Here is a 19,941-nt window from a genome sequence, read left to right on the forward strand (position 1 = left end):
AATTAAACATAAAGAAGTGCCGATTTGCTGCGCAGCAACTCACGATACTTGGCTATGTTGTATCCAAGGACGGCATTCTCCCCGACCCCGACAAACTTCGCGCCGTTGCCGAGTTTCCCAAGCAAACGTCTATCAAAGAATTGCGCAGTTTCATCGGTCTGTGCTCCTACTTCCGACGCTTCATTCGGAATTTAGCCGCCATCGTATGGCCCCTGACGAAGCTCCTAGGCAGCAACGGGCTCCTCACCTCGTGGTCATCAGAGTGCGAAGAGGCGTTCACGAGTCTTCGTCGTTTGCTGACTCCCCCCCAATTTTCCGCCACTACGACCCTACAGAGGTATACACAGATGCCAGCGGTGTTGGCCTTGGCGCTGTCCTCGCGCAACGCAAGCAAGGGTTCCCTGAGTATGTCGTTGCTTATGCTAGCCTAACGCTTACGAAAGCCGAGCATAATTACACCATGACTGATAAAGAATGTCTCGCCATCATCTGGGCTCTTAATAAGTTCCGGCCATATTTGTATGGCCGCCCATTTGATGTCATCACGGACCACCACGCACTATGTTGGCTGGCGTCGTTCAAAGATCCGTCCGGCCGTCTTGCACGTTGGGCACTTCGCCTGCAAGACTACGACATCCGCGTACTCTACCGCAGCGGAAGACACCACTCGGACGCCGATGCCCTATCACGCTCTCCCTTGCTGACGACATATATATCTCGGTTGACTGTGTCTTCCATCGACCTTCCCACCATCGCTTCCGAGCAGCGCAAGGACCCCTGGATTTACTAAGTAAAACGATTCCGCACCAAGACAGCGCGCGGTTGAGCAGTAGAAGCAAGAGATTGCCGCGCCGATCGGCGCAGCCGGCGTAACGCTAGCCAGCTAGCCTTCAAAACGCGCGCGCCCACACCAGAAACCGGAAGTGTGGTTCAGGTATGAATGCCGAGGGCTTTGTGCGCTGCTCTACGGGAGTACCCGCTCTTGTTGAATTGCTTTCTCCATGGAGGGACCTCGGTCAGTACAGCAATTTGTGCCGTTGTCAGATGTTTGTAGTTGCCAAATAATATGAATAAAGTTTGCAATGTTAAGGGCAAGGTATAATGCAGCGTTGTGCCTGCGGCTCAAGTACTCATCTGACCTACATCATCATCATCATCATCATCATCAGCCTATATTTATGTCTACAATCTGACCTACAAGGTAGCTCTAATTATTAAATGTGTGTTTTATGTATTATTTGAATATATTGTAGCAAAACAACATCACATATTCAGTTTTGTCATATACAAACACACAAAACACATGCCTTTTAACATAAGATTGCAAGAAAAGAAACTGAAAACTATTTTGTTAAACAGCCAAGTTGGACATCGTCTTGTTCCACCGTGAGCACCCCCGTGCGGTTCCAATTTTTTGCGGCTGCCGCTGACATCGGGCCACCATGTGTTGGTAGCCCACAGAACATGCCGATCTATACGACTAGCCTACATGCAGAGCCCAGGGGCCGCGGTGGTAAAATCGGAGAGATGGCCAAACAAGCGCCGCAAGCGCTCCAGCTGCAGTCGCCAGGTGGCGAAAAGGCTTTTATGGGCTCTAAGACGGGCATCGCAAGCTTTCGCTGTGCTGTAAAAGGTCGGTTCTTATCGCAATTTTTCTGCCTTTAAAATGTTGTTTATGTTTTTCATAGCTTGTAGAGGCTGTCTGCCGGCCATGCCTGCAACAATCAGTTTATTACTAATCGGCGCGGGTAATCTCGACAAGACTGACACACAGCGCCGATCGCAAATGATACGCGTGTGTTTTCTGGAAGCGTGAAAATTGTTACCGGCATGGGTCCAGCGTAAAAAAAAATATTTCGTTTTCACGTCATTGTGGGTAGCATTGGACTTATAGACGCAGTTAATTTATGATCGCCTAGCTGTAACTAAATTTCGCTGTTGCGCGGTCACCAATTGTTTAATTATTGTTCAGCTCCCTAAGAACCGAAGATACGTCTCCAAAATAAAAGGAACAAAACAGTTTTATTGGCATTTAACTTGTGAATACAATTACGCTGTGCTAGAAAGTTAATACTTTTTCAAGGTTGCAGTGTACAATTAAATAAATGCACCACGACGACGCAATTAAGCGCAGTAAAGTACATGAACATGAAATCTCCTATGTCTCCTATTGCGAAGCATGTAATAGTTCAAACCAGTTATGATAGCTTCCTTAGTTTTTTAGAGTTGTCCTCCACTTTCCGATTTCTTTTTCTTTTGCACACTGGCGCATTCTCATTGATACGTAGTAGCGCAGCAAATTAGCCATAATCATTTCCTTGTGATCAGAGCATGGAAAAGCAAACGTGTGCTTATCAATCACATTGTCAATTGTTAGACCGTAAGCATCCCGTTTCTCCGAGTTCTCTTGAAACTCGGGCTCTGTGGCGAGCAGCAGGGGAAAACATTGACTTAGAGCGATGCATCAAGCCACCAAAAGTGTTGCAGTTAACAAGTTCAGCCTCTTGTAGCTCACTTCCTAGGCGCCGACTACGGGGGTGGGGGGCAGAGCCACTTCGAGGTTTGAGGTTTCTTTTGAGTTGTCTCTACCTTTTCCTTACAATTTTATTGTGGCTAAAAGCTTACTGCATCATTGTTGGCGCGGACGTGCACATCTTTTAATTCATCCTTTCCCTTTATTTCTGCAAATCCTGGCAACAGGAGGACAAGCGCATCAGAAGCACCAGCGGCGGCTACCTCATCCGTATTTTCTCACTTCAACATTTTATTGCGATAGCTATTTGTCACACACCCCGTGATCGAGGTGCCAACGCCGGGCCAAATTCCAAAGCCGACTTATCAGCTTCCAAAAACAACCACACGAAAGCAAGGACAATTACTAAGGGGCCCTCTGGTGCGCCAGCAAACGCCGGTTGTGGTCCAAAGACCGAGTCAGAGCCCAGAGTTGTCAAAACACAACAAAATATATCCTTCAAGCAAGGCAGATACAAACACACGTGCACACTTCGGCTAAACACATCACAGTGCAAATCAGATGGCTTTTAACAAAACACAGGAGAATAATTAACGACAAGCGCCAAGGACTACAGGATGCATACGTGACTATTGTCACGGAGCCAAGGACGATGCAGGGTTCTTTCGGTAAACAAGGTTTATTGGAGCGAACTTGTGCTCCGCGGAAACTCAAAGAAGATACAAGCGGCGAAGGAGCAGCCAACAGAGCGACGTGCACGGGCGGTCGGCGGGTTTCTTCTGCTGGCCGCCGTCACAAGCGGACGCGTCCCTCTCCCACTCTCCGCTGCGTTCCAGTGACCGAGACGCCGCCAGCGTTCGCTGAGAAATTAGTTAGCGTTCTGCGAGAAACGAGTCAGCGTTCGCCGAGAAACGAGTCAGCGTTCGCCCCACAGCGTACCAGACGCTGGCAACAAAACACACAATAAAACACTCCAGAAGGCATGGTTCGCGGCATTACCCCGCCCTTAAAAGGGCATCGGCCCGATGCTAAAACAGTAGTCCAAACAATGAAGAGTCCGTGCTCTGGCGTAGTAAGGCTTGAGGCGAACCACGTGGACGACTTCGGGCCGCGTGCGTCGTCGTGATGTTCCGGAGTCACCGTCGGGGACGACCTCGTAGACGAGTTGGCCAACACGTCGTTCAATTCTGTACGGCCCGAAATACCGTCGCAGGAGCTTCTCACTGAGTCCGCGTCGTCGAATTGGAGTCCAAACCCACACAAGATCACCTGGGTGATAATCGGCGTCTCGACGTCGGAGGTTGTAGCGTCCGGCATCCACGAGGTGCTGGTCCGTTGTAGGCACTCGAGCAAGCTGGCGGGCCTCCTCCGCACGTTGAAGGTACGCTTGGACGTCGGCGTTGAGGTCGTCGTTTTTTACGTGTGGCAGCATGGCGTCGAGCATCGTCGTCGGCTGTCGTCCGTAGACAAGCTCGAACGGAGTCATTTGCGTAGTTTCCTGGATAACTGTATTGTACGCGAACGTGACGTAATGGAGGATTTCGTCCCATGTCTTACGTTCAACGTCGACGTACATAGACAGCTTATCCGGGATCGTCTTATTGAAGCGTTCGGTTAGTCCGTTCGTCTGGGGGTGGCACGCCGTGGTCTTCCGGTGATCCGTGTTGCTGTAGCGCAAGACCCCTTGCATAAGCTCTGCAGTGAATGCCGTTCAGCGGTACGTGATTAGGACTTCAGGGGCTCCATGTCGTAGCACCACTTGGTGGATGAAAAATTTGGCAACTTCTTCAGAAGTCCCTCTTGGGAGTGCGGTGGTCTCTGCGTAGCGCGCCGTGTAGTCTGTGGCTACGATAATCCACTTGTTCCCGGCTCGTGACGTGGGGAACGGGCCAAGAAGGTCCATTTCGATCTGTTGGAAGGGCCTCGATGGTACAACGATCGGCTGCAGAAGTCCGGCGGGTCTAGTCGGCGGCGTTTTCCGCCGCTGGCAGTCACGGCAGCCCTTGACGTAGTGGGTGACGTCGGTTGTAAGACGGGGCCAGTAATATTTCGCCTTGATCTTTCCGAGCGTGCGTGCCGTGCCGAGGTGCCCTGATGCTGGTTCGTCGAGGCACGCTTGCAATATTTCGTCGCGGAAGCCAGCGGGTATGACAAGAAGGTACTTCATTCGCGTTGTAGGGGCGAAGTTCTTCTTCACCAGCACCGAATTTTTCAAGCAGAATGCAGCGGAGTTGTGCTTAAACGCCCTGGGCACGGTGACGTTGCGTCCTTCGAGGTGGTCGATCATGACGCGTAACTCGGGGTCGGCACGCTGCTGGGCGGCTAGGTCGCTTTCCGTCACAATTCCGAAAAACGCGGTGTCTTCATCGGAGTCCTGTGGCGGCGGGTCGACAGGAGCACGTGATCGGCAGTCGGCGTCCGAATGCTTCCTGCCGGATTTGTAAACGATGGTGACATCGTATTCCTGCAGGCGCAGGTTCCATCGCCCCAGGCGGCCGGAAGGATCCTTCAAGTTTGCGAGCCAACACAGCGCATGGTGGTCCGTGACCACCTTGAACGGCCTGCCGTAGACGTACGGGCGAAACTTTGAAATGGCCCATATTATGGCAAGGCACTCTTATTCCGAGGCCAAATAGTTTCTTTCTTCTTTCGATAGGCCGCGGCTGGCGTAAGCGATTACTTTTTCGCAGTCATTCTGCTTTTGGACGAGGACAGCACCCAAGCCTACGTCACTGGCGTCCGTGTGCATTTCTGTCTCGGCGGACTCGTTGAAATGTGCAAGCACAGGCGGGCGCTGTAGGCGATTTTGCAGTTCACAGAATGCGTTCTGCTGCGCTTCCTCCCAGCAGAACTGAATGCTGTCTTTCGTCAAGCGCGTGAGCGGTTCGGCGATTTTTGCGAAGTTTTCGACGAAGCGCCGGTAGTACGCGCACATTCCGAGGAATCTTCGCACGCCTTTCTTGTCTTTCGGTCTGGGAAAGTTGGCTATGGCTGAAGTTTTCGTGGGGTCAGGCAGGACTCCCTCGGCGTTGACGACGTGACCTAAAGACTTCAGTTGCTCCTACGCGAAGTGACACTTTTCAGGTTTCAGCGTTAACCCCGACGTACGGACGGCTTCGATCACAGATTCTAACCTCGCAAGGTGTTCGTCGAAATTTCGGGCAAATACGACGACGTCGTCGAGGTACACAAGGCAAGTGTGCCATTTTAGGCCGGCTAGCACGGTGTCCATCACTCTTTGGAATGTTGCTGGTGCCGTGCACAGTCCAAATGGCATCACCTTAAACTCATACAGTCCGTCCGGTGTTATAAACGCTGTCTTTTCACGGTCCCTATCGTCCACCTCAATCTGCCAGTACCCGGTTGTCAGGTCCATCGAAGAGAAGTATTTCGCGTGGCAAAGGTGGTCGAGGGCGTCGTCGATTCGTGGGAGTGGGTATACGTCTTTTTTGTGATTTTGTTCAGTCGTCGGTAGTCGACGCAGAACCTCAGAGTGCCGTCTTTTTTCTTCACGAGCACGACTGGGGCAGCCGAGGGAATTTTCGACGGTTGTATGATGTCGTCACCGAGCATGTCTTCAACTTGTGTCCGGATCGCTTCGCGCTCGTGGGCAGAAACGCGGTAAGGTGACTGTCGCGTTGGTTGGGCGCCATCTTCGGTGATTATCCGATGCTTTGCAATGGGCGTATGACGTAGCTTCGAAGTCAACGAAAAGCAGTCGCTGTAGCGGCATAGCAAATCCCTTAGCTTTTCTTGTTTTTCTTGCGGTAGCACCGGATTCACATCGAAGACGTGAGCAGACTTGGAGGCGTCGTCTGATTCGCGCTGAAAGTCGGCGACGGCGATCACGTCACTTCCTTCCTGAATTTCTTCCAGGAGCGCAATAGAAGCGCCCTTGTTTAGGTGCTGATATTCCCTGGTGAAATTCGTCATCAGAACGTGGGATTTACCGTGCCTCAAGCGCACGATACTTCTTGCGACGGAGACACCACGCTCCAGAAGCAAGCTCTGGTCGTTCTCCACGATAGCGTCGGTGTCAGGAGCAGCGTCTGGAGAGTAGACGGCGATCATCAGGCTTGCACGGGTAAGCAGGGTGGCGTGGTCATCGGCAATCCTTAAAGAAGTACGTTGTTTGGCACTTGGTTTTGGTGGCACGGTGCGATCGGCGGAGAAACTGATCGACTTCGCTTGCAAATCAATAATAGCACGGTTTTCGGTCAAGAAGTCCATGCCTAGGATTACGTCGCGGGAGCAGTTGGGCAGTATGACGAACACAGCAGGGTACGTGGTGTCGTTTATGGTGATGCGCGAAGTACAGGTTCCACTAGGCGTGAAGAGATGGCCTCCTGTTGTGCGTATGTGCGGGCCGTCCCAAGTTGTCGTAACTTTTTTTTCAGTTTCGACGCGAATGGTCCGCTCATCACTGAATAGTCGGCTCCCGTGTCGATTAGTGCGACTACGTCAAGACCGTCGATGGATAGCTGTATGTCAGAAGTAGTCGTTTTCGAGTTTCGTGTGCTTTGGGGCGTCGTATCGCGGCTGGTTCGTGTTGATGGTTGGTGGCTAAGCGTCGTCGTTGTCGTCGGCTTGTTAATTGCGGAATTGGTTTCGTCGGGTATGCGCCGCGCCGTGTGGCTGTCGTCGTCTTGGGGGGTCATGTCAGGGTTAGATTGGAGCGTCGGGCTCTGGACGCGTCGTGAATCTTGGTCTTTGGTGCGCCGGTGCGTCGTGGGAGGGTTTTCGCTTTTTCGCCATGGTGCAACTTCACCTCCCGAAACTGCTGCTTTTAGTTTCCCCTTCGTGGGCTGGGGGACCTTCCACATGCGAAGTCAGCGTTGGTGTGGCGGTTCGTTGATCCGTATGGATGCGGTGACAGCGAACGGTTGAAGCGCGCTGGTCTACGGCTGGTGTGAGACAGGTACTCGTCGATCTCGGTCGGTCGTTCGCCGGGCAAGGGGCGCGGTGCGTCGACGGAGAAACCTCGCAGGCCAAGTTGTTTGTAGGGGCAGCGACGGTATATGTGGCCAGCTTCGCCGCAGTGGTAACACAGCGGACGGCGGTCGGGGGTTCGCCACACGTCGGTCTTCCGTGGCGTTGGGCGTTGCACCGTAGGTGGGCGGGCGGGCGACGAAGAACGGTAGTACGACGGCTCCTGACAGCGAGGTACGGGCGGGCGAGGGGGCGAACAGCAGCAGTGTAGGCCATAGCCTGCGGCTCACGGGGTGGTTCCGGCAGCGTAGGAGTCCCCAGTGCCTGTTGCACAATTTCGCGCATCACGTCGTGCAGCGAAGCGACTTGGGGTTGCGGCACCGTTGGGAACAGTTTCCGCAGCTCCTCCTTTACTATTGCGCGGATGGTCTCGTGTAGCGTATCCGTCGGAATCCGCGTCCCGTCAACGTAGTTCGAATTGGCCGTACCAGCAGGAGGGCGGTTATACTGGTTAGCACGCACTTCGAGGGCCTTCTCAATTGTGCTGGCCTCGGACACGAATTCGGCGACGGTTTTGGGAGGATTACGGACAAGCCCTGAAAACAGTTCTTCCTTCACGCTACGTATTAAGAAGCGTAACTTCTTTTCTTCCGCCATTGCAGGGTCAGCTCGCCTGAAGAGCCTTTTCATCTCTTCGACGAACACAACAACACCTTCGTTAGGGTTTTGCATGCGCGTCTGCAGCATGACCTCGGCCCGCTCCTTCCGCACAACCGTGGTGAAGGTCGTTAAAAGTTGTGTCCTAAATTCCTGCCGGGACTCTAGGGAGCTCTGATGGTTTTCGAACCAGGTCCGAGCGGAGTCCTGAAGGTAGAAGAACACTTGCCTCACTGTATCCTCGTCATCCCAGCGATTAAACAGCCTGACCCGTTCGACTTGCTCCAACCAGTCTTCGGGATCCTCCGAGAGTGACCCATGAAATGTTGGCGGCTCCCTGGGTTGCTGAAGAATTACGGGAGGATTGGTAGCGCTGGTCATGGTGGCAGCGTTGTTCATAGTGGCGGCCACGACGTCTTCTTGCTTTTCCTTCTCGGGAAGCAGTCCTAATTCCGTCTGAAGACCTTGCTGTCGGCGGCTGGTACGAGTTGGGCTCGCCTGGCGACTTGCCGGGGGTTTAGGGTTCATGTACCCAGCACCTCCACCAGATGTTACGGAGCCAAGGACGATGCAGGGTTCTTTCGGTAAACAAGGTTTATTGGAGCGAACTTGTGTTCCGCAGAAACTCAAAGAAGATACAAGCGGCGAAGGAGCAGCCAACAGAGCGACGTGCACGGGCGGTCTGCGGGTTTCTTCTGCTGGCCGCCGTCACAAGCGGACGCGTCCCTCTCCCACTCTCCGCTGCGTTCCAGTGACCGAGACGCCGCCAGCGTTCGCTGAGAAACGAGTCAGCGTTCTGCGAGAAACGAGTCAGCGTTCGCCGAGAAACGAGTCAGCGTTCGCCGAGACACGAGTCAGCGTCTCGCCTAGGGTTGGTAATATCGATGAACAATTAATCGAATAATTGATTAAAAGTATCCCGCAAAACGATGAATCTTCATCGATGTCCACCTTTCATTTATTCGACGTAATCGATTAGGCCTGTTCGATTAATCGTTATCAAAAGTTCGACAGCAGTGGCACGACAATTTTGAAATCGTACTGGAATGGCGGCCCACGAGCAGTGTCTGTGCGGCTGGGGTAGAGCGACTGTCGACTGTCTTTCCGAGTCCAGAGTGATGCCAACCTGAGCGTCTCCCCTCTCTTCCCCCCCCCCCCCCCCATCGCACATGCCACCACGCCAGGCGGAGGCTTGAAATGCCTTCACAATTCAGGGCAACCCAGTCGTTAATCCTAGTGCCACTCCCAGTCCACTAAACATGTTTCACAGAATTCGCGCCGGCTTAGACCATGTATTTTCATAGCGATGGAGTTCTATACTCTCGCATGCTGGTTGTGATTCAAAGTAAGTGTCGGTTTCGCCCAAACATGCCAGCCAATTGGCATTCCTTCGCTCTGTATAAAAAATTATGTGGTTTAAAATCCTAAACCACTGACTTTCTTTTCTCTGTGTACATTGCAATTTCCTGCATATTTCTGTTGAACTTCACCTTTCACTTTTGCCATTTTTCTTAATTCTTCTTTTACTGTACAGTGCTGGGATTCACTAGTGCAATGTACCTTAATAAAGAGAAGCTTTATATGTCTATAGTCGAATACACCTTAAGTCTGCAGTGAAGCCCCGCCCACGCCCTCATGACCACCAGCCACTGTTCCTCCGCGAGGCTGCAAATAGTTCGTACTTCAAAGATTCCCTGTTATCTAAATAAGGCGGTAACCATAAAAATAAAATTTCACTCAACTATTATAGTGGAAAGTACAAGTACGTCAAGTAGAGTCGTATCAAGTATGACACCATTTTGAAAACGTCGCATGACGACGATTTTGTGTGCTTCTGTGATTGGCTGGCGGAGTAACACAACCCCGCGCACTCCGTCTGCCTTCTTTGCCAACTGCTGTTTTTAACGTTGTATCCTACTATAGGCGAAATCGTATATGGCTAGGCGAAATCACCTGTGTACACGAAACTATAATCATCAGCATTTGCTCGAGCGTCGTCGTCTTCTTCCGCAGCTGGGCCGTTGATGCCCCTCGGGTTGCGCTCGTGCTCGTGCTCGGCTTGCACTCGTGCCACTGCTCCCGCGTTCGTCGTCATCGTCTGCTTCCATAGCTGACTGCGTAGCCGCTAATCATTCCAGCACAGAGTTTCACTTCTCTTCTGTCGTCGTAATGAGGAGGCCGCGTTTATACGGCGCTATGATCTCAAGGGGGTATGAGCCATTTATTGTCTTACGTGAGGGACAGATTTAATTTTTGAAGCAATTTGATTTCGAAGAACCGCAAGCGGCAGTGGCGGAGGAATGCTGCTAACCACGCCATCGAGAAAACTCGAGACATCGAACGCAAGCGACAACGGCGAACTGCGGGCATACCGTCATTGACGTTCTCCCCGTCGCAGCCGAACGTGTGTGTAACCTCATAGGATAGGATAGGAATAAACTTTATTTGTCCAACGGTTATGGCTCATAATTGCGAAATACTTTAATGAACCCTAGGGATTAACCCAGTGATTAATACCGGGGCCGCACGTTTCATCTTCGCTGGTTAACCATCTTCAAGGAGTGGTAAGGCCGACAATTTTTTTCATTCTGGGCTAAGTGCCATTTTATAACATATATTGGTGATCTTGTCAAAAGCCACTAGTGCCAACTATAATTAATCATTAACAAGGTAATGATTACCTTTATCAAACGTTCATACAATTGTGTTTCAAACCTGGTTCCACCTCTCAAATATTAAAATAGGGCCCTACAAAAGTAGGGCATGGGACATCCATCCATCCATCCTACAAAAGTAGATAACCGCGTTTCAGCCTTCTTGAAAGTGTCCGGCGAAAATTTCGATTAATCGATTAATCGATGAAAAACCCTGCATCGAAAGCGATTAATCGATTAAAGGCTAAAAGGATGAACGATTAATCGTTAATCGAATAAAACAATTAATCGACCATCCCTAGTCTCACCCCGCAGCGTACCAGACGCTGGCAACAAAACACACAATAAAACACTCCAGAAGGCATGGTTCGCGGCACTCTATTGGCAAATATCTACAAGGATTGTACAGCTACCTTGGTTCTCCACAAGAAAAGTAGAAAGTTACCTATTAAGAAAGGGGTCAGGCAAGGAGACGCAATCTCTCCAATGCTATTCACTGCATGCTTAGAAGTATTCAATCTCTTAGACTGGGAAGGCTTAGGAATGAAGATAAACGGCGAATATTGTCACGTGCAACAGAAGGCCTTCAGAGCAAGAAGTCCTGCACCGGCAGAGACGAGTACTAGCCAGGAAGATGGCTGACCCCAAAAACGAAAAACCTCTTCTTCTTCTCTCCTTGCCTGAATATTGGCTCGCGCTCGCCGCAGCTCGAGACCTCGTGGCATTTTCCCCCTGTGAAAAAAACGGGCATCGTCCCGATGCTAGCGCTGGTCGACGTAGGTAGAGGGAAAGAAAAAAGGGAAGGAACATAAAGTAAGCACAAGTGGGGGGTGAGGGAGAGAAAAATAAAGTACATCATAAAGTTGAGACGCTGTCGCACTATCGCGCGAAATAAGGTTTGAGTCGTACAACGTGCACAATCTCCGAGTGCTGCCTTCGACGCTGGGGTGACATGGCACTATCCGGGAGAACCTCGTAGTTCACGTCACTAACGCGACGCAGCACTTTGTAGGGTCCAAAGTAGCGACTGAGCAGTTTCTCTGACAACCCCTGGCGGCGCACCGGCGTCCACACCCAAACTTGATCGCCCGGGTGGTATTCCACTTGGCGATGGCGAAGATTGTAGCGACGTGCATCTACACTCTGCTGTTGCGTGATGTGTAGGCGTGCCAATTGGCGAGCTTCTTCGGCGTACTGCGTAAATTGCTCAGCGTCAGGGGTGAGCAGCGCGTCATAATCGTGTGGAAGCATCGCATCCAGCATGGTCTGAACCTCACGTCCATAGACAAGACGAAACGGCGTGAATCGCGTCGTCTCCTGGATGGCAGAGTTGTACGCAAATGTTACGTACGGTAGAACCTGATCCCACGTCTTGTGTTGTACATCGGCGTACATGGATAACATGTCGGCGATGGTTTTGTTCAATCGTTCCGTCAACCCGTTGGTCTGCGGATGATATGCAGTGGTCTTGCGATGGCTCGTGTAGCTTAGCTTGAATACGTCGTCAATAAGCTGGGCCGTGAAAGCTGTGCCTCTGTCAGTGATCACGTAAGACGGGGCTCCATGTCGAAGAACGATCTGGTCTATAAAGAACTGGGCAACATCGGCAGCCGTAGCGCGTGGTAGAGCCCTTGTCTCGGCGTATCTGGTTAAGTAATCTGTGGCGACTACGATCCACTTGTTGCCGGCTGATGATAGTGGAAAAGGCCCGAGTAAATCCATGCCTATTTGATCGAATGGTGCCCTGGGTGGTGCGATCGGTTGCAGCAGCCCCGCGGGCTTCAGTGGCGGGGATTTGCGGCGTTGACATTCCCGACAACTCTTGACGTAGCGCTTTACAGATGTAGATAGTTTGGGCCAGTAGTACGCCTGTTGAACTCTGGCGAGAGTTCGGGAGGAGCCTAAGTGACCAGATGTGGGCTCGTCATGGCAGGCAAGAAGAATGTCGTCGCGCATGTCAGCAGGTATGACGAGAAGGTAGGGTTTGCCGTTGCTGTTCGAGTTTTTCTTATACAGGACACCTCTTCGAAGGCAGAAGGACGAGAGACTGCGAGAAAGGCGTCGAGGTATGGGAGAGTTGCGTCCTTCGAGGTTCTCGATGATTGCGCGGATTGCGGTATCCTCGCGCTGTCGTGCAATCAAGTCCGTTGCGGCGAGGACCCCAAGGAATCCACTGTCATCCTCAGCGGCCGGATCACAAACATCGGTGGGTGCACGCGACAACGAATCCGCATCTTCGTGCTTGCGGCCTGATCTGTATACGATGGTCAGATCGAATTCTTGCAGACGAAGGCTCCATCGTGCGAGTCGCCCAGCGGGGTCTCGTATATTGGTCAACCAGCACAATGAATGGTGGTCGGTCACTACTTTGAAGGGGCGACCGTAGAGGTAAGGCCGAAACTTCATGGTCGCCCATACCACTGCAAGGCACTCTTTTTCTGAGGTGGAATAGTTTGCTTCTGCGCGTGAAAGAGTACGGCTGGCGTAAGCTATCACGCGCTCTGTGCCCTCTTGGTGTTGGACCAGGATGGCGCCAAGACCCACGTTGCTGGCGTCGGTATGGACTTCAGTATCAGCGTCCTCGTCAAAGTGAGCAAGAACTGGTGGAGTCTGCAAACGCTCCCGCAGCTCGGTGAAAGCCGCGTGTAATGGTTGGTAGACATCTTCACTTTAATGAATAAAAACCACAGAAAACAGAACCTTTAGAAAAGCGCTGTACACAGGGTGCCCTGAAACCCGAAATTTCACTTTTCTTTTCTCAAGTCTTGTTCAGTAATTGCACAGTCCGCCACAAAAGAAAATAAAGAGTGGTGAAAGCACTGAACTAACTGAACTTGAAGGTATGGGTGGGCAAGGGGAAGAAAAAAAAATGCTGCGGTGCCAGATGTCTAAACAAAGCCTGCTCGGGTACCGCTATCACAGAATATCTCACTTCTCTTCACACCACTCGTTCTCCTTGCGAACCTGTTCTTCCTCGCTGGGAGTGAAGTCGTTCTTGATGTTGAACTGTTTGCGAATTTCCTCAGGTGTCTTGCCCTTGATCATGTTGGCAACAGTCTTGCAGGTGACATCAAGCAGGCCCTTAATGTTCAAGTAGTTCGCAGCCAGGATAAGTTCAAACAGGGTGCCCTGGTCCACCTTGAGAAAGTCGGCATCCCAGGAGGAAATGTCATCCGTGCGCTTTTCCTTGTTCTCATCATCCTCTGGCGGGGGTGGGTCGTCCTTGTGGTATGTGGCCCAGTGGATGACTTTCTTCAGGATGGCAGAGTTGACGTTCGGCAATGGCACCACCTCGTCTTCGTCATCGTCCATGCCCAGGTCTTCCAGCATAGTCTTGATTGTGACCGACGCCTTTGCTATTTCGACATCGACTTCAAAGACTTCCCCGTCCGAGCTCTGCAGCTTGATGTTCGGCATGTTGAGTGAAAGTCCGACTAGCCCGATCACAACCAAATCAGCAGAAAGGCGACCTCGACACTGCAAGCGCAAGGCGACGTCCAGATGATTATGAAGCAAATCTCAGCCACCTTCGGTCCTATTCGGCAACATTGACATTGTCCTATTCGGCAACAATGGGGAAGAATTACTACAAATGATTGAGGACCTTAACCGAGCAAGTGCAAGAGTGGGGTTAAAGATTAATATGCAGAAGACAAAGATAATGTTCAATAACCTGGCAAGGGAACAAGAATTCAGGATCTCCAGTCAGCCTCTAGAGTCTGTAAAGGAGTACGTTTATCTAGGTCAATTACTCACAAGGTACTCTGATAATGATAAGGAAATTTACAGAAGAATAAAATTGGTTTGGAGTGCATACGGCAGGCGTTGCCAAATCCTGACTAGGAGCTTATGCGACGGTCGTTGAAAATAAAAGTGTACTAACAGTGCATTCTTCCAGTGCTAACACAAGGGGCAGAAACTTGTAGGTTAACAAAGAAGCTCGAGACAAGTTAAGGACCTCACAAAGAGCGATGGGACGAAAAATGTTAGCCCTAACGTTGAGAGACAGGAAGAGAGCCGTGTAAATCAGAGAGCAAACGGGGATAACCGATATTCTAGCTGGCATTAAGAGACAGAAATAGAGCTGGGCAGGCCATGGAATGCGTAGGGTAGATAACCGGTGGACCATTACAGTTACAGAAGAACCATTAGAGCCAAGCGAAGGCGAGAAAGTCAGCGCGTTGAGACGCCTGGCACGTTTCAACGCCGCTCGCCCACAGGACGCTGCGCGCAAAGCAAACATGCAACACGGTCGCCGTCCCGCAAGTCGTGCGCCTTTCGCCGCAGCGGACCGTGAGTTCATGTAGCGAACATGCAACAGCTTCTTTGAAGACAGGTTTCTCTTTCGTGTTCTATCATTTCCTATCAAAGAGGGATCAACCATAATTTTTATTACACTGCCGCCGATTCGCAATCCCGAGAAAGAAATACTTCGAAATTCCATTCCGAAAGTTTGGCATTGCTATAAACACCGAAAACTTTCTCTCATTTGGGGCATCCGCGTTTGGGTTTTAGCCAGAGGAACGTATGCAGGGCCGTATGCGAGTTCCTTGGTGACACCAGGAGAATACCTTGTTAAGTTACTGGTTTATTATTTTTACAAAATTCCAATTTGCGTTAATTTACTTATTTATTATTTATTAATTTAGAAAATTCCTATTACATTAATTAAAATTTATTGCCTTCTGCTCGCCCTCCTTCCAAAAGCGCACGTTTTCCTATAAGAAAAAAAATGTTTCTGACAGCAGTTCGTTTCATTGGATAATTTCAAATGTTCCCTCACAATACTTTTTCCCTCAAGTTTTCTCCCCCCCCCCCCCCCGCCCTTTAACCGCCGGCTTCTTGGCCAATCCCCCGTAATGGGTATGCGCCATGGTATAAGAAGCAAGCAAGCCAGCAAAATTGGTGCGTGAGCTTTTGCAAACAGGTAAGACATAAGGGTGTGTGAGCCATTGATGATAGTTTTTGTACCTTTCGTGTCATCGACGCATTTTCGATCAAGTTCTCAAGGTTATACCACGGTTTTCGCCGGATCTTACGTTTGCTTCTTCATTACGTGACGTAGGTCACCCTGACGACCACGTGTGCACGGGCAGGAAATAATGCCCGGGAATGGGGGAATGCTTGGAAATCAGATGTTTTCTTCCTATTTTGTGGTATTGTTTGGGACGGGTCGGGTATTTTCTGCGCCATGTAAGTAAAAGCGAATTGCTTTTGTTTTGAATGCCGCCTATTCACCACTTTCGCAAGTTTGGCCTCTACACGCAGTATTCCTATAATGTGTATACCAAAATGGCATGCTTGTAATTTACTTCTTTCAGCTGCTGCCGTCCGGTGGAGCTTCGTACGGAAACTACTACTGCTTACCTGGTGTCACAGGGTGGGATGAATGAACAAAAAGCCAGGAACGAGCATTTTTACAGGGCCAAGTAAATGTTTCCTCATTGCACAAGGCGTCTTGCGTCTACATTATGAAATTACGCCTGGCACAGATACGATGGAGGCTTGTAACTATCGTTCGCAATGATTTTTACTAAAAAAAAAACGATTCCGCACCAGGACAGCGCGCGGTTGAGCAGTAGAAGCAAGAAAATGCCGCACCGATCGGCGCAGCCGGCGTAACGCTAGCCAGCTAGCCTCCAAAAAGCGCCGGCCCACACCCGAAACCGGAAGTGTGGTTCAGGTATGAATGCCGAGGGCTTTGTGCGCTGCTCTACGGGAGTGTCCGCTCTTGTTGAATTGCTTTCGCCATGGAGGGACCAAGGTCAGTGCAACAATTTGTACACCAAGAGAAGTTTATTGTCATCTCTACATTTTTACAATTCACTGGTGTAACACCATTCATTTTTCTTGATATATTGGTATCTGTTTACACACTATTACACACAATTATACACTAGGCATTTGTAACATAAAACTTGATCAGTTTCGAACAGTTATAGAATGTTTAGGCTATTACATTGTACTTTCGTTCAGCCTTGCAGAGTTATACAATGTTTAGTTTGACTCACAATATGTAGTTGCCAAATAAAGTTTGCAATGTTAAGGGCGAGGTATATTGCAGCGTTGTGCCTGCGGCTCAAGTACTCATTCTGACCTACTAGGTAGCTCAAGTTAGCAAATGTGTGTTTTATGTATTATTTGGATATATTGTAGCAAAACAACATCACATATTCAGTTTTGTCATATACAAACACACAAAACACATGCCTTTTAACATAAAATTGTAAGAAACTGAAAAGTACTTTCTTAAACAGCCAAGTTGGACATCGTCTTGTTCCACCGTGAGCACCCACGTGCGGTTCCAATTTTTTCCTGCTGCCGCTGGCATCGGGCCACCATGTGTAGGTAGCCCACAGAACATGCCGATCTATACGACTAGCCTACATGCAGATCCCAGGGGCCGCGGTGGTAAAATCGGAGAGATGGCCAAACAAGCGCCGCAAGCGCTCCAGCTGCAGTCGCCAGGTGGCGAAAAGGGTTTTATGGGCTCCAAGATGGGCATCGCAAGCTTTCGCTGTGCTGTAAAAGGTCGGTTATTATCGCAATTTTTCTGCCTTTAAAACGTTGTTTATGTTTTTCATAGCTTGTAGAGGCTGTCTGCCGGCCATGCCTGCAAAAATCAGTTTATTACTAATCGGCGCGGGTAATCTCGACAAGACTGACACACAGCGCCGATCGCAAATGATACGCGTGTGTTTTCTGGAAGCGTGAAAATTGTTACCGGCATGGGTCCAGCGTGAAAAAAATATTTCGTTTTCACGTCATTGTGGGTAGCATTGGGCTTATAGACGTAGTTAATTTATGATTGCCTAGCTGTAACTAAATTTCGCTGTTGCGCGGTCACCAATTGTTTAATTATTGTTCAGCTCCCTAAGAACCGAAGATACGTCTCCAAAATAAAAGGAACAAAACAGTTTTATTGGCATTTAACTTGTGAATACAATTACGCTGTGCTAGAAAGTTAATACTTTTTCAAGGTTGCAGTGTACAATTAAATAAATGCACCACGACGACGCAATTAAGCGCAGTAAAGTACATGAACCTGAAATCTCCTATGTCTCCTATTGCGAAGCATGTAATAGTTCAAACCAGCTATGATAGCTTCCTTAGTTTTTTAGAGTTGTCCTCCACTTTCCGATTTCTTTTTCTTTTGCACACTGGCGCATTCTCATTGATACGTAGTAGCGCAGCAAATTAGCCATAATCGTTTCCTTGTGATCAGAGCATGGAAAAGCAAACGTGTGCTTATTAATCACATTGTCAATTGTTAGACCGTAAACATCCCGTTTCTCCGAGTTCTCTTGAAACTCGGGCTCTGTGGCGAGCAGCAGGGGAAAACATTGACTTAGTGCGATGCACCAAGCCACCAAAAGTGTTGCAGTTAACAAGTTCAGCCTCTGGTAGCTCACTTCCTAGGCGCCGACTACGGGGTTGGGGGGGGGGGGGGGGGGGGGGGGGCAGAGCCCCTTTGAGGTTTGAGGTTTCTTTTGAGTTGTCTCTACCTTTTCCTCGAGTCGAGGATGGCAGAAACCTAGGTGGAGTGATGAAGTTAGGAAATTTGCAGGCGCAAGTTGGAATGAGCTAGCGCAAGACAGGGGTAATTAGAGATCGCAGGGAGAGGCCTTCGTCCTGCAGTGGACATTAATATAGGCTGATGATGATGATGATGACTAAGAGTCCAACCCTTAGAGAACAGAATGAATAGGAACACAAAGTGTCCACTCGTATTCACCCGTGTCGGTCTTCGCCCGACGATGTCGGCATAGCTCGAGGCAAATCTCGAAGAAGGAACTTCTTCCGGAAATGCAGACGCTCGATGAACTCGTCGGTTAGCTTGCCGGGAAATCCCCTTCTTCCGCAGACGCTCGGTCTTCACGTCACATCTCTTCACCGGCGCGGTCTGATCCCAACTTCTGATTCCCGCATGGCGCTTTTATTGCATTCGCCGGTGGTTCTGGAACCTTCGGTCGGAGTTGTGATCCCGTAGCATGAAGAAAGCCTGGGAATCTTCTAGTCATTTGTCGCATTTTCAGCCGTGGCCGTCGGAGCGTCGTCAAGGAGGGTGCTGACTCGTCGGTAGGCGCACGTTCACGCTGTAGTACTCCCTCTCTCTCTCTCTGCTCGCATGGGTGAGAGGGTGTTTCAGTGCGCGCGCGCTCTTTCTCTCGTTACCGTACCGTCGCCTTCGCGTATCTCGTCGTAGCTTCTAGACTCCGTTGATCCCGTCGGCTGTGTGTGGCGTATGCGCTCTCTCCCTCTGTACAAGTTGCCGCGGGGCTGGCTGCTTCCTTGCTGGTTTGAGTGACGCGCGGCGTGCGCTTCGATTATGCGCTTTTTGGTTCCACTATTATATGAACACTCCAGGCGCACTTCTGCCGTCGCCGTCGACGTGGACGTGAAAATTCCTCCTGCTTCTCACCCGGCGATCGCAGGCTTGCCCTCGCACGCTTTCACTCGCACAGAAAGCATATAAGGCGCGCGGTGACGATTTTATCCCTTTTTGAACTTTATACGGAACCTCATGGTGACGTCCACGGCGACGGCAGAAATGCGACTGGAGTGTCCATATAATTGCTATAGCAATAAAATGTTGAAGTGAGAAAATGCGGATGAGGTAGCAGCCGCTGGTGCTTCCAATGCGCTTTTCCTCCTATTGTCAGGATTTGCAGAAATAAAACGATAGGATGAATTAAAACCGTGCACGTCCGCGCCAACAATAATGCAGCGAGCAATAAAATAAAACGATAAAATTTCAAGTGAAAAGGCAGAGACAATTTAAAAGAAACCTGAAGTGAAGCGGGTAACAGAACTCCGGTAATGACACTGTAGGTTGGTGGGGTGAGTTAGGCTTCGGCAGCTCCGGGGGGGGGGGGGGGGGGGCTCTGCTTCCCCCCCCCCCCCGGCAAACTTCAGAGGTGGCTTGGGCCCCGGAGGCCCCCACAGTCGGTGCCTATGTAAAGCCGTCACTTCAGTCAACAATTCTTCGAGGTCACAAGAAGTGTCTTCAAGTGCAACTGTTATTAAAGGTTATAGTATATACAGGGTGTTTCATTATAGCTGCACCAAATTTAAAAAAAACTGCCTGTGGCAGATCGCACAATTATAATCCTTGATCTAAACTACTCGATGAGGTGGACATTCCGCGAGAAATCAAAATGCCTAATTGAATAATTAACATAATTATGCTAATTAGCTTTTTAATTCATTTTTACGGCACATCTGTCA

At 50.1% G+C, this 19,941-nt stretch overlaps 2 protein-coding genes across 2 annotated transcripts in view; both read right to left on the reverse strand.

Annotated features, from left to right (window-relative positions):
• Positions 1-19,941, reverse strand: part of LOC119436975 (nose resistant to fluoxetine protein 6) — an 89,859-nt gene that overhangs the window by 55,210 nt on the left and 14,708 nt on the right. The gene's annotated exons all lie outside the window — the stretch shown is intronic.
• LOC119436760 (S-phase kinase-associated protein 1) lies at positions 13,360-14,230 on the reverse strand. Its single transcript, XM_037703752.2, has one exon. It carries the CDS (start codon positions 14,128-14,130, stop codon positions 13,642-13,644), a length of 489 nt encoding a protein of 162 aa, XP_037559680.1. The 5' UTR covers positions 14,131-14,230; the 3' UTR covers positions 13,360-13,641.

This window comes from Dermacentor silvarum, chromosome 1, assembly GCF_013339745.2.
Source record: "Dermacentor silvarum isolate Dsil-2018 chromosome 1, BIME_Dsil_1.4, whole genome shotgun sequence".
Lineage (NCBI taxonomy): Eukaryota > Metazoa > Arthropoda > Arachnida > Ixodida > Ixodidae > Dermacentor > Dermacentor silvarum.